At 37.9% G+C, this 15111-nt stretch overlaps 1 protein-coding gene across 3 annotated transcripts in view; it reads left to right on the top strand.

Annotated features, from left to right (window-relative positions):
- Positions 1-15111, top strand: part of TBK1 (TANK binding kinase 1) — a 59842-nt gene that overhangs the window by 33779 nt on the left and 10952 nt on the right. For all 3 annotated transcript variants that reach the window (XM_074226219.1, XM_074226220.1, XM_074226221.1), the window contains 8 exons: positions 56-252; positions 1410-1468; positions 2185-2276; positions 6994-7095; positions 13041-13119; positions 14307-14428; positions 14529-14605; positions 14848-14887. In XM_074226219.1, the coding sequence (XP_074082320.1) occupies positions 56-252; positions 1410-1468; positions 2185-2276; positions 6994-7095; positions 13041-13119; positions 14307-14428; positions 14529-14605; positions 14848-14887 (768 nt within the window). The remainder of the gene's footprint in view (positions 1-55; positions 253-1409; positions 1469-2184; positions 2277-6993; positions 7096-13040; positions 13120-14306; positions 14429-14528; positions 14606-14847; positions 14888-15111) is intronic.

The raw sequence follows: 15111 nt of genomic DNA, 5'->3' as shown, positions 1-15111 counted from the left end.
TATTAATAGTTTTCATTTCCCCAACTGTGTTACCTTTATGGGTTCTTCCATACAGTGCTACTGTATTCCATGATTTGGTTTATAAACAGACCAAAATTGTTTCTTCAAATCAAGAGTTGATCTATGAAGGACGACGATTAGTGCTTGAACCTGGAAGACTAGCACAGCATTTCCCTAAAACTACGGAAGAAAATCCCATCATTCTTGTAAGCCGAGAACCTATGAGTACTGTAGGATTAATGTATGAAAAAAGTAAGCTGATTTCTTATTCTGTATTGTGGGGAAGAGCTAATTTTTAAAATTATTGCATTGGCTTTGTAAAGACTAATAATGACAAAGTAAAGACTGACAAATTGCTTTCTGTGGGGGGGTGGGGGAGGGAAGTAAGATTGAGGGAAAAATTGTAAAACTCAAAACTCAAAATAAATAAAATCTTTAATAACAAGAAAAAAAGACTAAATGATAGAAAGGTAGGACTTTGTATAAGCAATTCATTTATGTAAATTATTAGAAAGTTTCTACAATAAAAACTGGTTTTGAGCTAAAAAAGTTTTCACAACATGTAGTTTATTTAAAGCAGGGGTGTCCAGACTTTTAAACTTTTCTGAGCCATTATTGCCCAACAAAAATTTAATAATTTAACAAAAAAATCAAGTTTTTGTTGAGTGATTACTGCCCAGAAGAGCTAAAAGGTTGGGTACCCCTTGTCCATTGATTGATTGATTGATTGATTGGGGTTTTTTTTTTTTGCAAGGCAATGGGGTTAAGTGGCTTGTCCAAGGCCACACAGCTAGGTAATTATTAAGTGTCTGAGGTTGGATTTAAACTCAGGTACTCCTGATTCCAGGGCCGGTGCTCTATCTACTGTGCCACCTAGTCGCCCCTTGTCTCCTTGTTTAAAGTGCATCTTATAATACAATTTGTAAATATGCTGTCATCATAACAAATATCTTTTTCAAAAAAAAGTAGAGCAAAATATTTTATTAGTATCATCTTTAGCATAGGATTTTTTAATTAAAAGAACTACTTTCGCTGAATGAATCCAGTAAATTGTCTTTGTCTATGCACTTATGGCATAAAAGTATTGAAACACTTCAGAAATTATTTAATCTTCCAACAGTAGAGTTGAATCTATTATCTTGAGAACTTTATAAAGTTTAAAGTAATTTTGAAAAAAGTAAAATTGAAAATATATTGAAGATGTTATCTTTGTATGGTGAGTCTACCACAGTGTCTTACACAGAGTAGGCAACTGTTAATTAATAAGTAGCAAAATTTATTTTCATTTAATGACATGTGATATTGTTTTATTTTTTCCTTGGAAATTAGCTTAAGTGTAAAATAATTTTAGAAGTTACGTTCATTAGTAATTTTTTAAAGTTTGAATAATTATTTATTTTCTATTTTAGTTTCACTCCCTAAAGTACATCCACGTTATGATTTGGATAGTGATGCTAGCATGGCTAAGGTTAGTATTTAATTGGAATATTTCATATTCTAAAGATATTAATATAAATTCAAAGACGATCTGTGGAAGAGAGAAATGACATTACTCATTTTAAAATGACCTTTGTTCCTTTATTTATTCAAGCTAAGATGTAATTCTTCAAATGTATTGACCTACCTGAGGTATAATTCTATAAAAATTAATGATCTAAACAGAGAAGTTCATCAAAAAAAACCCCCAAAAGATGTATCACTCCAAAAATATAGGTAGTTTGCTACTACTCCACATAAGACAAAAAAAGACGCAAAAAGTCCAAGTTTAAAAAAAGGAGTAGATTAAATAGATTCCTGCTACAACAGTGGAAATCCTTTGCTGGACTTTGGTTTTTCACTTTCTTTTATCTTCTGCAGTGTTTAATAAATTGCTAGTGTCTTGTCCCACGTTTTATTAAGAACCCCTTGGTTTAGATTGTAGAACATTCATTTGTAAATACTCCTTGAAAAACTGTATGGATTTTTCTTTTATTTCTTTACTTACTAACTGATGTGTGGTTATATACTTTTTTTAAAAAGTATACAATGTATATACTTTTAAGTTGCTTGTGCATTTCGCAAACTCATTATTGAGCTTGAAGCTTATCAAAAACACTCAACAAGCTTGAAGATTTTTGGAGAAGCGCCCATTTTTTCTGGTTTATTATCATTAGCCCAGTTATCACTAACTTTTTTTCCCATTAGGTAATAACAGGTGTCATATGTTATGCCTGTAGAGTTGCCAGTACCTTGCTGCTTTATCAGGAATTGATGCGAAAAGGAATACGATGGTTGATGTAAGTAATATATTAAATTTTGAATATAGTCATTTATTTATATGAAGAGACTTGTGTCATGTCAGACATCATCATGATAGAGCATAGCTCCTAAAAGTGATGAAATTGGTAAGGCTTTATCACTTCCTCCACAGATGGGTACATGCTTGCCTTTTTCTAGGTATGCAGTTACCATTCATTACTACTGGGGAAGGAATTTGTATGATTATTCTTACATAATTTAATTTCTCAAAATGCTCCCTCCGAGCAAACCAGGTATGCATAAAGTAATTTAGATAAATGATTTACGTAACTGAATTGATGTCTTAAGAACATAGCCATATTAGGTCAGATCCATTCACTCAGCATTCAGCAAGCATTTAAGGACCATCTCTTATTCATATACCACCAGGTGTCTTTGTTAGAAAGTAGAATAATCCCCCAGGGTGTATCCCTTTTATTAAGCCATTGTGACCATATTCTTCCTAGTCTTATGTTAGGACTTACAGTCTTTGTTAATGATTCAGTGCCAGTGTGGCATGTTGGACCTGACAGGTCCTGAGAACCTATTCATACTCTTCAAATCTGCAAATGACATAAATTTGAGCTTGATTAGAAGATGGCCATCTAGATGGTCTCTAACCTATTTTAGATTGATGCATTGCCAAGAACATTCCTTCCAAAGTTCATGATGTGAAGGAATTCCTTCCATGAAGGAATTTAAGCTCACAAAAGATATGGTGGTTAGTTGACTTTTCCTTTGAAGGGCAAAGAGATGTGATTGGATGGGTTATTATCCAAGCTGGGTGGAGGAAGAGACTAAAAGTCTGGCAAAGAAAACATAAAAGACCATGGTAACATTTGCAGATTCTCCAGATAGGAAGAAAATCTTTTGTCAAAGAGGTGAACTGATGAAGTGACCCAAACCAGAAGAACATTGTACACAGTACCTGTAATATTGTGTGATGATCCTTGGCTCTTCTCAGCAATACAGTGATCAAAGATAATTCCAAAAAACTCAAGATAGACAATGCCATCCACATCCAGAGAAGGAACTATGGAGACTGAATGCAGATTGAAGCATACTATTTTCACTTTTTTAGTTTTTTTCTCATGTTTCTTGCAATTTGTTCTTATTCTTTCACTACATGACCAATGTAGAATTATGGTTTTTTTTTAATATTTTATTTGAGTTTTACAATTTTTCTCCCAATCTTACTCCCCCCCCCCCCCCCCCCATGGAAAGCAATCTGTCATTCTTTATTTTGTTTCCATATTGTACATTGATCCAAATTGAGTGTGATGAGAGAGAAATCACATCCTTAAGGAAGAAACAAAAAAGTATAAGAGAGAACAGGATCAGACAACAAGATATTTTTTTTTCTAAATTAAAGGGAATAGTCCTTGAACTTTGTTCAAACGCCACGGCTTTTTATCTGGATATATATGGTATTCTCCATTGCATACAGCCCTAAATTGTCCCTGGTTGTTGCACTGATGGAACATCAGGTTGAACATTGCCCCCATCTTGCTGTTAGGGTGTACAGTGTTTTTCTGGTTCTGCTCATCTCACTCAGCATCAGTTCATGCAAATCCCTCCAGGCTTCCCTGAATTCCTGTCCCTCCTGGTTTCTAATAGAGCAATAGTGTTCCGTGACATACATATACCACAGTTTGCTAAGCCATTCCCCAATTGAAGGACATTTACTTGATTTCTAATTCTTTGCCACCACAAACAGGGCTGCTATGAATATTTTTGTACAAGTGATGTTTTTACCCTTTTTTCATCATCTCTTCAGGGTATAGACCCAGTAGTGGTATTGCTGAATCAAAGGGTATGCTCATTTTTGTTGCCCTTTGGGCATAGTTCCAAATTTCTCTCCAGAAAGGTTGGGTGAGTTCACAGCTCCACCAACAGTGTAATAGTATCCCAGATTTCCCACAACCCTTTCAACAATGATCATTATCCTTTCTGGTCATATTGGCCAGTCTGAGAGGTGTGAAGTGGTACCTCTAGAATTATGTTTTTAATGTGATTGTAAATGTATTACCTATGGCAGCTTCTTGCTGTCTTGGGGGTCAGGGTGAGGAAGGGAGAAAAATTTGGAGCTCAAAATCTTTTAAAAATGAATGTTGAAAATTATATGTGATAGAAAAAATAAAATACTGAAAACCATTAAGAGGAGGGGAAAAATGACAAGGTACAAAAGGCAAGGTAAAATGAAATTCAAATAGAATAAATTTAAAGTCTTGTGATTGGTACAAAAGCTCAACTTCACAAGTATAATACAGATATTAGAAAGTGGTTGTTTTGAATAGAATGAGTTTTAGTAAACTGCAAACTCAATGAGCTAGCAGTTTGTTGTGGTAAACAAAAAAAATTAATGAAATGTTGTGTTCCATTAACAGAGTCAGAGTTGAGATTGGAATTTGTTGAGATAGCAGTTGAGAAGTGACAATCTCATTATACTTGACCCCATCAGATCTCTTCTGGAGGACTGTGTTAAGTTCTGGCCATCTTGATTTAAGATAGTTATTAAGTTGGAGAATGTCCAGCTGCAGACAGTCAAGATAGTGAAGGAATTGAATCTGTGTCACATAAGGGTCAGTTGAAAGAATTAAGATATTTAGCCTGAAAAAAAGACTCGGGTACATGGCAGCCACCTCAAGTATTTGAAGATTCTTGATGAAAAAGGGATTTGACTTGTTTTGTTTTTCTTCAGAAGCAGTGGATGGAAAATGCAAAGTAGCTGATTTAGGCTTGATTTTAGAAAACTTTTTTTTTTAAAGGTTTTTGCAAGACAGTGGGGTTAAGTGGCTTGCCCAAAGGCCACACGGCTAGGTAATTATTAAGTGTCTGAGGTCGGATTTGAACTCAGGTACTCCTGACTCCCAAGGCCAGTGCTCTATCCATTGCGCCACCTAGCCGTCCCCAGAAAAGACTTCTAAAGATTAAAACTGTTGGGGCAGCTAGATGGTGCAGTAGATAGAGCACTGGCCTTGGGAGTCAGGAGTACCTGAGTTCAAATGCGGCCTCAGACACTTAATAATTACCTAGCCGTGTGGACTTGGGCAAGCTACTTAACCTCATTGCCTTGAAAAAAAAAAACAAAAAACAACTGTCCCAAAGTGGAATGGACTGTCTAGAGAGTTATGGGCTTGTGTCTCCTTGGCTGTTATTGAGCAGAAACTGGGTAACCACTTGTCAGGTATGGTACTATAAGACTGAATTCCTTTCATATAGAGAGTGAATTAGGGATCACTGTGATCCCTTTCCAACAGTCGGATTGTTTGATTAGTCTGGCAGCAGTGTGAAGACTGTTGGAGAGGAGCTTGAGGAAATGGGCTAGGAATCTGGTTAGGAAGCTCTTCTAGTGGCCCAGGCCAATGGAAATTGAGACCTGGACTGATGGCAGTGGGAGAGATAGAGGTGAAAAGTATTGAAAAAATTGTCTTTACAAAGTAGTAACTGGCCCCGAAAGGTGAAGAGGGAAGGTCAAAAATAATGATGATGTCAGAAAGGTGTTGATCTAGGGACAAATATAAAAGGCTCAGCTGAGTTTGAAGTATGAATGAGTCAGTCAGATGGGAACATTCTGTAGGCAATTAAGAGAGGAAGACCTGGAATTCAGAAGTAGTTGGTGTGGGGGGAGGGGGAGATCTAGAAGCCACTTGCTTGATTGTGATCATTGAAGCTATGGAAATTGATGAGACTGCCTAGAGAGATTGGGGAGAGGAGAGAGAGACGGAGATGAGAGCAATATAAGATATTCAGCAGCAAAATGAGCTGTTAGGAACCGGCAACAAATGAGCAGTTAGAAATAGTAAGAAAGTCCAGAGAGTATATAATGCTTCTGGGACTAAGAAAAGAAACCACATTCAGAAGACAGCATTGTTGGTCAGTAGTTTCAGAAGCTACAGGATGGCAGAGCATGGGCAAAGGCTGAGAAAAGACCCTTGGAACTGTCAAGTACTAGTCATTTGTGGCATTTGAGAGAATCTGTTCAGTGAATTTGTGGAAATAGAAACTAGTTTACAAAGGGTAAAGGGAAAGAATGAGTGGTAATGAAGTAGAAGTTTCTTCACTCCTTTATTTTAGGAGGGAAAAACTTAGAAGATTTTATTAGATATATTTTGGTCATACTGTTAATAGAAACTTTCATTTTCACTTAATGCCTAACCCCATGAAATTGTTGTTCCTTTGTTTTATTAATTTAATGAAGTTGTTGGAGTATTAAGATTGAAATAGAAGAAAACTCATATATATTACGTATGTTGTATTATGTTTTTAGAGAACAAGTCAATGGCTTCATTGTAAAAGGAATGTATGTCAAAATGTCAAGTGTTCCAATGGAGAAAAATAGTAGCATAAATTAAATGCCAAATAAATTCATTATTGTACTTTATTAAAGTTCATAGAATTCTATCTGAAATTATAAATTATATAAATTATATATAATATATATATAAATTATAAATTATAAAAACATTAAGCCAAAAGTAAAGTTTGCAAAATTAAGTGCTATAATAATTCTTAGAAATAAATTTTTAATGGTATCCTCAAATCAGAATCAAATTTCATATATGTTAAGAATGTTGCTATAAAGTATGCATATAGTATGTTATATGATCTGTAAGAATAGAACTTCTCTTAACAGCTGTTGTTACTATAAGTGGTAGAATAGAGAAAATCCAATGACTTTTTAGGTAGATTGATATGGTTAGTATTATTTTGCAGTGAACTGATTAAAGAAGATTATAATGAAACCATACACAAAAAGACAGAAGTTGTGATTGCTTTGGATTTCTGTATCAGAAACATTGAAAAAACTGTAAAAATGTAAGTAAGCTCATTTTCTTACTAGTAAGTAAAATGTTAGATTCAATTGCATTTCTTTTTTTAGCATTTTTTAAATTTAATATTTATTTGTTCTCATTTTATACAGTTTTTTATACATTAATAAAATAGTCTTGTTTAAGAGTAACAAAATACCTCCTCCCCCCAAAGAAATATAGACTCACTTGAGCGATAAAGTAAAGGGGAGAGAAAAAATTAAAATACAAAAAAAATAATAGTAATAATTGTAGGTATGGCCAGGTGGCACAGTGGACAAAGCACCAGCCTTGGAGCCAGGAGCACCCAAGCCCATATCTGGCCCCTTACACCTATCAATCACCCAGCTGTGTGACATGCAAGCCACCCCAACCCCACTGCCCTGCATAAACCAAAAAAAGAAAAAAAAGACCTAAAATAAAATAATAATAGTAGGGGCGGCTGGGTGGCAAACAGAGCACTGGCCCTTGAGCCAGGAGCACCCTGGTCCGAATCCAGCTTCAGACACCCAATGATCACCCTGCTATGCAGCCCCAGGCAAGCCACCCAGCCCCATTTGCCCTGCACCCCCCAATAATAATAATAATAATAATAATAATAATACAAAATGTGCTTCAGTCTGTGTTCCAACACCACCAACTCTGTCGCGGGTGGATCACATTCTTTATGATGAGTCTATCACAAAAGTTATTTCCATATGTTTCCACTGTTGCCATTGCTGATCGCAACTCCCTCCTTTCATATTTTTCCACTTTCACGTACTATATTTTCTCTCTCCTTTCACTCTGACTCTGCTGTAGGGTTGCTGAGTGGCGCCGCAGACAGATCCCTGGCTCTGGGGCCAAGAGGCCCCGAGGCCCCCTACTACCCCTTAGGCCCAACATCCACCTGGCCCTATGGTCCCAGACAGGCCATCCAATCCCAGCCCCTTTCAAGAAGTAAAAAAGAAAATTGTTATATCTGACCACTCTCCCCCCATGGTCCATCCTCTCCTCCTTCATTCACATCCCCCCCCCCTCCCCCTGTCCCCTCCTCTTTCCTTCTTACTCCAGATGGCTATACCCCATTGAGTATAAATGCTGTTTCCTCTCCTAGCCACCTCTGATGAAAGCAAAGATTTCCTCATTCTCCCTTGCCTTTCCCCCCTTTCATATCATTGGAATAGCTCATTGTAATAAAGAAGAATCTTGGGGCGGCTAGGTGGCTCAGTGGATAAAGCACCTGCCCTGAAGTCAGGAGTACCTGGGTTCAAATCCGGTCTCAGACACTTAATAATTACCTAGCTGTGTGGCCTTGGGCAAGCCACTTAACCCCATTTGCCTTGCAAAAAAATTAAAAAAAAAAAGAAGCATCTTATTATATGAAATATCTTGACCTATTCCACCTCTCTTTTTTCTTTCTCCATTGCATTTCCCTTTTTTCTATTGGCTGCATTTTTTTTCCTTTGGTAAGGCAAATGGGGTTATAAGTGGCTTACTCAAGGCCACACAACTAGGTAAATATTAAGTGTCTGATGCCGAATTTGAACCCAGGTACTCCTGACTCCAAGGGCCACTATGCCACCTAGCCACCCCTTATTGACTCCATTTTTACACCATGTTTCATCTTCAAATTCAGCTTTCTCCTGTGCTTCATCTATAAAAGCTCCTTCTACCTGCTCTGTTAACTGAGAAGGTTCATATGAGTATCATCAGTGTCATTTTTCTATACAGGAATACATGCAGTTCATCATCATCAAGTCCCTCATATTTTCCCCTTCTCCTCCAATCTCTATGCTTCACCTGAGTCCTGTATTTGAAGATCAAACCTTCTGTTCAGCTCTGGCCATTCCAACAGGAACATTTGAAATTCCCCTGGTTCATTGAAAGTCCATCTTTTTCCCTGGGAGAGGACATTCAGCCTTGCTGGGTAGTTGGTTCTCAGTTGCATTCTAAGCTCTTTTGCCTTCCGGTATATTATATTCCAAGCCCTATGAGCTTTTAATGTAGTTGCTGCTAAGTCCTTTGAGATCCTGATTGCAGCTCCATGATCTTTGAATTGTGTCCTTCTGGCTGCTTGTAATATTTTCTCTTTGACTTGGGAGTTCTGGAACTTGGCTATAATATTCCTAGGAGTTGGTTTTTTGGGGATCTCTTTCTGGGGGGGGGTGGATCTGTGGATTCTCTCCATTTCTATTTTGCCCTTTGCTTCTAACATATCAGGGCAATTTTCCTGTAGTAATTCCTTGAAAATGATGTCAAGGCTCTTTTCCTGATCATGACTTTCAGGTATTCCGATAAGTTTTCAATTATCTTTCCTAAATCTGTTTTCCGTATCAGTTGTTTTTTTCAGTGAGATGTTTCACATTTTCTTCAAATTTTTCCATTCTTTTGGTTTTGAAGTATTGATTCCTGATTTCTTGTAAATTCATCAATCTCCTTGAGTTCTATTCTTTGTCTGAAGGATTTGTTCTCCTCAGAGAGCTTTCTTATCTCTTTTTCCATCTGGCCAATTTTTCTTTTTAAAGCATTCTTCTCCTCAATAACTTTTTTGAACTGTTTTATCCATTTGATCTAAGCTGGTTTTTAGCATGCTATTTTCTTCAGCATTTTTTTGGATTTCCTTGACTAAGCTGCTGACTTCATTTTCATGTTTTTCCTGCATCTCATTTGTTTTCCCAGTTTTTCTTCTAACTCCCTCATTTGATTTTCAGAGTCTTTTTTGAGCTCTGTCATAGCCTGAGCCCAATTTTTGTTTTTGTTGGAGTCTTTAGATGCAGGAGCTTGTGCTTCCTCATCTTCAGACTGAGTATTTTGATCCTTCTTGGGCTCATTTGCAAAATATTTCTCAGTGGTGTTTCTCTTGTTTCTCTGCTTGCTCATTTTCTCAGCCTTAGCCTGTTTTGGGGGTACTTCTTGAGCTTTTGGGACACTCCCACAAGGGTCTCAGTGTGAGAGGCTCTGTCATCCCTCCTGGTCTGTGAATGACCATAAGCGCCCCCCTCTGCCACAGGGCTGAGGTGGGGGGGGCCCTGCTGTTCTATTGGGGGGCCTAGACTGTGATCAGGATCTGAATGTGGTCAGAGCCCCAGAGTCCTGTTTCAGGGGCAGAGCTCTGCAGTCTCTCTCTCTCTCTTCACTCCCCTCCCTCAGCTCAATGGGTTCATGCCCTGGGGGCTCCTGCTTATCAGCTCCACCTGCTTGTTTCCTGGAACACTGCTGAGATTGCAACAATAGCAGATACTGTCTTGGGCAGGCTCATAAAACTTCTAAACTAAGGGCTCTAAGGAAATTTTCCAGAGACAGAACCCACAGAGGGATCCAGTGAGGCAGTTCTCCTACTCAAGGTAACCTGGAAAAGAGCAGAGAGGCTCTGCTCCCTGGGGTTGGAGGGGTGGCCCGCCAGAGGGTTGGTCCCCAGAGCGAAAGAACTTCAGCCTCCTGGAGGCAGCCCCAGGGCAATGGGAGCCATGGCTCTCAGCAGTGGGAGAGTTTCCTTATCTACGCCCCAGGGAGCACCAGGCACAAATTGGGGGATCAGCAGGGGCCGGCTACCAGAGGGAGCAAGTGAAGCCCAGCCCTCAGGGCACACAGCAAGCAGATAAGCAGGAGCACCCAGGCATGAGCCCATTGAACCTAGGGAGGGGAGTGAAGAAAGAGACTGCAGAGCTCTGCCCCTGGAGCAGGACTCTGGGGCTCTGACCACATTCAGATCCTGATCACAGTCTAGGCCCCCCATAGAACAGCAGGGCCCCTCCTACCTCAGCCCCGTGGCAGAGGGGGATGCTTATGGTTATTCACAGACCAGGAGGGAGGACAGAGCCTCACACATGGAGATCCTTGTGGGAGTGTCCCAAAAGCTCAGGAAGCACCCTAAAAACAAGCTAAGACTTCCTTGGCCAAGCTGCTAGCTGTGTACCAGAAGGCTTCCCCCTCCCCTTCCCCCACGTTTTGCTTCCCAGGGCATAGGTTAGTAAACTCCCCCATGGCTCAGGGGCTCCCAGAGCCCTGGGGCTGCCCCTCCAACCCTGGGGAACAGAGCCTTTCTGCTCTTTTCCAGGTTACCTTGAGTAGGAGAACTGCCTCACTGGATCCCTCTATGGGTTCTGTCTCTTGAGAAAATTTCGTTAGAATCCTTAGTTTAGAAGTTTTATGAGAGTGCACAAGGCAGGATCTGCTATTGTTGCCATCTTGACTCCGCCCCCGTCAATTGCATTTCTTAAGTATCCTTATCATAATATGATAAAAATTTCCCAAAAATTCCTTTTAATTACCTTTTTAAGAGACCTTATTTTATTTTATTTTTATTATTATTTTTTGCAAGGCATTTGGGGTTAAGTGCTTTCCCAAGGCCACACAACTAGCTAATTATTAAATGTCTGAGACCAGATTTGAACCCAGGTACTCCTGAGTCCAGGGCCGGTGTTTTATCCATTACGCCACCTAACTGCCCCAAGAACTTATTTTATTAATAGTATTAAGAACAAAGTTCTTGGGAGCAGCTAGTGGCATAGTAGATAGAGCACTGGCCTTGGAGTCAGGAGGATCTGAGTTCAAATGTTAGCCTCAAACACTTAATACTTAATTAACTGTGTGACCTCGGGCAAGTCACTTAAACCCCATTGCCTTACAAAAGTAAAAAAAAAAGAATAAAGTTCTTTTTATTTAATATTTATTTATTCTCTTTTTGTACAAATAATTTTTTTATACATTAATAAAATATTCTTGTTTAAGAGTAAACAGAATACCCCCTCCCCCCACAAAATATAGACTCATTTGAGTGATAAAGTAAAGGGGAGAGAAAAAAATTAAAATAAAACAAATAATAGTAATAATTGTAGGTATGGCCAGATGGCACAGTTGGATGGAGCCCCAGCCCTGGAGCCAGGAGCGCCCAAGCCCACATCCGGCCCCATACACCCAACAATCACCCAGCCGTGTGACATGCTAGCCACCCCAACCCCACTGCCTTGCAAAAACCAAAAAAAGAAAAAAAAAGACCCCAAAATAAAGTAAAATAGTAATAATAGTAAAGGTGGCTGGGTGGTGGACAGAGCATTGGCCCTTGAGCCAGGAGCTCCTGGGTCCAAATCTGGCTTCAGACACCCAACGATCACCCTGCTAAGCTGCTCCAGGCAGGCCACCCTGTCCCGTTTGCCCTGCACCCCCCTAAAAAAAATAATAAAAAATGTGCTTGAATCTTTGTTCCAACACCTCTGTCGCAGATGGATCACAAGGAATAAAATTCTTGTTGGTCTAGTGACTATATTTCATGAAAACAAAATAGGATGGATTAAATACTATGTCATTAGTCGATTTTTGTTTTTTGTATTTTCATTTTTTTTAAGAAAGGAAAAAATAAACACATCTAATTCCTATCTATATTATAAGCCAAAAACCTTATGCTGAAAATAAAATCCTAAGTTTTCAGTTAAAGAGTAGTTGTCCCAAATCTTATTTCAAAGCTATGGGCATAATCCTTATTTTTCATTATCTTAACCCTATCTTAGCCTCCAGTGATTTTATACTTTTCTATGTAGTCTAGTTATGTGTATGGTAGAGTCAATAGTAAAAAAAAAATTTTTTTTTAAGGTTTCTATCCATTACACCTAGTATGTAGTTAACTGAAATTAGATATCTAAGAAAACATATAACCTCAAGCTGCTTATTACTAAATTCAACATGCCATTTTCCTCCCTTGACTGTTAAGTTACATTAGAGTAACATGAAATTTTCTTTTTCTTAGAAAGCTATCATTCTCTTTTGGGTGTTGCATGTATCACCTTTTCTTTAATCTTAGATAGCATAGTAAGTGAATCTGATGTTATTAATTTGCCTTTAAATGCAACTTTTCTATATATCTTTTAGAAAAAAAAATATATATATATACATATACACATACGTATTCACACCTGTATATGTGCAAATGTATGCATTGTGTTTTTCCTGATGCCTTGTTTTTATTGTAAATAGATATGAAAAATTGATGCAGATTGATTTGGAAGCAACAGAGTTGGGTGAAATTTCAGATATACATACTAAATTGTTGCGAGTAAGTAATTACATGATCTTAAGCTATATATCCATAATCCATTTTTTTTGCTTATCAGGGATAGAAATGGACCTCAGGTTCACTAATTCCTAGTCTGATTATATCCAGGCCATCCTAAAGATCTGGTAAAAGAGTCTTCCAAGGGAAATCCTCCCAGAACAAACAAATATTTCAATGACAAATTCTATACTACCCAAATTCCTCCTGCTGTAAGTTTAAGCCTTTTCCTAGAATTGTAACATTTTAGGGCCGAAGGAAACATTATAGATCTTCTAATCTAATTCCCTCATTTTACCAAAAACAGAACAAAACTGAGTTCTAAAGGGACATTGACTTGCCTAGTATTAAATCATTAGTCCATTTATGCTTTCCATAATGTTCCCGTTTGACCTGTCATGATTAAAAAAAAAATTCATCTCATAAGTGCAAGTTAACCTACACCTTAAAATTATCCAGAAATGAATAACAATGTAGATAATAAATGAGAAATTAATCCACACTTCTACTCCAGTGCCTCTTGATGGCTCAGAGAGGAGCTTGTGCTCTCCATGGCTATGTTTGTGGAGCATAGGCTGGAAAGGCTTTCAGTGCAGGCCTATTGTCAGGCTAATGGGTCACAGAATTAGAACTGGCAGTAACCTTAGAGGTTTTGTAGCCTGCTTTACTTTGTAGTCAGGCAAACACAGAGACAAGGAGGTGAAGTAACTTGGCTCATAGCCTTCTTACTTTTCATCCCATATAGAGTGTATGTGTTTATATAAGAGCTAAGTTGATTCCAGCAAATACTTTTAACTTCCTCACTTTCTTCATCTGCAAAAGTTTGAGCTTAAGCTGTGAATAAATCTTAAGAAAAGATAGATAATGGGGCGGCTAGGTGGCACAGTGGATAAAGCACCTGCCCTGGAGTCAGGTGTACCTGGGTTCAAATCCAGTCTCATACACTTAATAATAATTACCTAGCTTTGTGGCCTTGGGCAAGCCACTTAACCCCATTTGCTTTGCAAAAACCTAAAAAAAAAAAAAAAGATATATAATGAATTTGTCCTTACCATCCCTATGCTTACAGATGGAAATGACTGATTTGGAGTTTGCTAAGCAAGAGCAGAGTAATAAACAGATGTTGTCTCTGATAGGATCATCGTTGTGATTTTTGATGCTCTAATACAAATCTGTTTCTTTCCTGTTAGCTCTCCAGCTCCCAGGGAACAATAGAAACCAGTCTTCAGGATATCAAAAGCAAATTGTCTCCTGGGGGATTGTTGGCAGATAGTTGGGCAATCCAGGAAGGAACACATCCAAAAGACAGAAAGTGAGTTAAAGCTTTTATCTGCTTAGCTCTTCATTCTTATCTGTCTTTTGCTACACTATGACTACAGTAGAACGTTTGTTCTTTTTTTTTTCCTGTATAGTGTAGAAAAACTGCAAGTTCTGCTAAATTGCATTACAGAGATTTACTATCAGTTCAAAAAAGACAAAGCAGAACGTAGTAAGTAAATTTTAACTTATTTGGTAAGTCAGTGTTAATTGATGGTGTGTAGTAGTGATTGTTATTTTAAGAGATGTGATTCCCAATAGTAATGACTGCTTAAGAGAAATAGCTTATTCTTAAGATATCTTTTGAAAAATTTAAGTTCTTAGATTTTTTGAACTACGTATTCTCAAAAGAAGAAATTATGCAAAATTTGGAGATTCTGACTAACAAAATTAATATGATAAACTTTTTTCTAGGACTAGCTTACAATGAAGAGCAGATTCACAAATTTGACAAGTAAGAGCCTAATTTACATTTTTAATCATCAGATTGCTTCTTGATGCCATTTTGCTTATTCTACTAGAAACAGCTGTCCTTTAAATTTGACTTAATAAGGCTGCTTATTATGTGTATGTAATATAAGACCCATGGCATGGTGATGAGAATGGGAATGATGAAGTGGAAGAAAAAAATCTGAATTCTACTGAACCATACTTTCACCACTGAAATAATGGCAAAAA

The sequence above is a fragment of the Macrotis lagotis genome, chromosome 2 (genome assembly GCF_037893015.1).
Source record: "Macrotis lagotis isolate mMagLag1 chromosome 2, bilby.v1.9.chrom.fasta, whole genome shotgun sequence".
NCBI classification, from domain to species: Eukaryota; Metazoa; Chordata; class Mammalia; order Peramelemorphia; family Peramelidae; genus Macrotis; species Macrotis lagotis.
The sequence above is the reverse complement of the archived record's forward strand: the minus strand, read 5'-3'. Positions and strand labels throughout refer to the sequence as shown.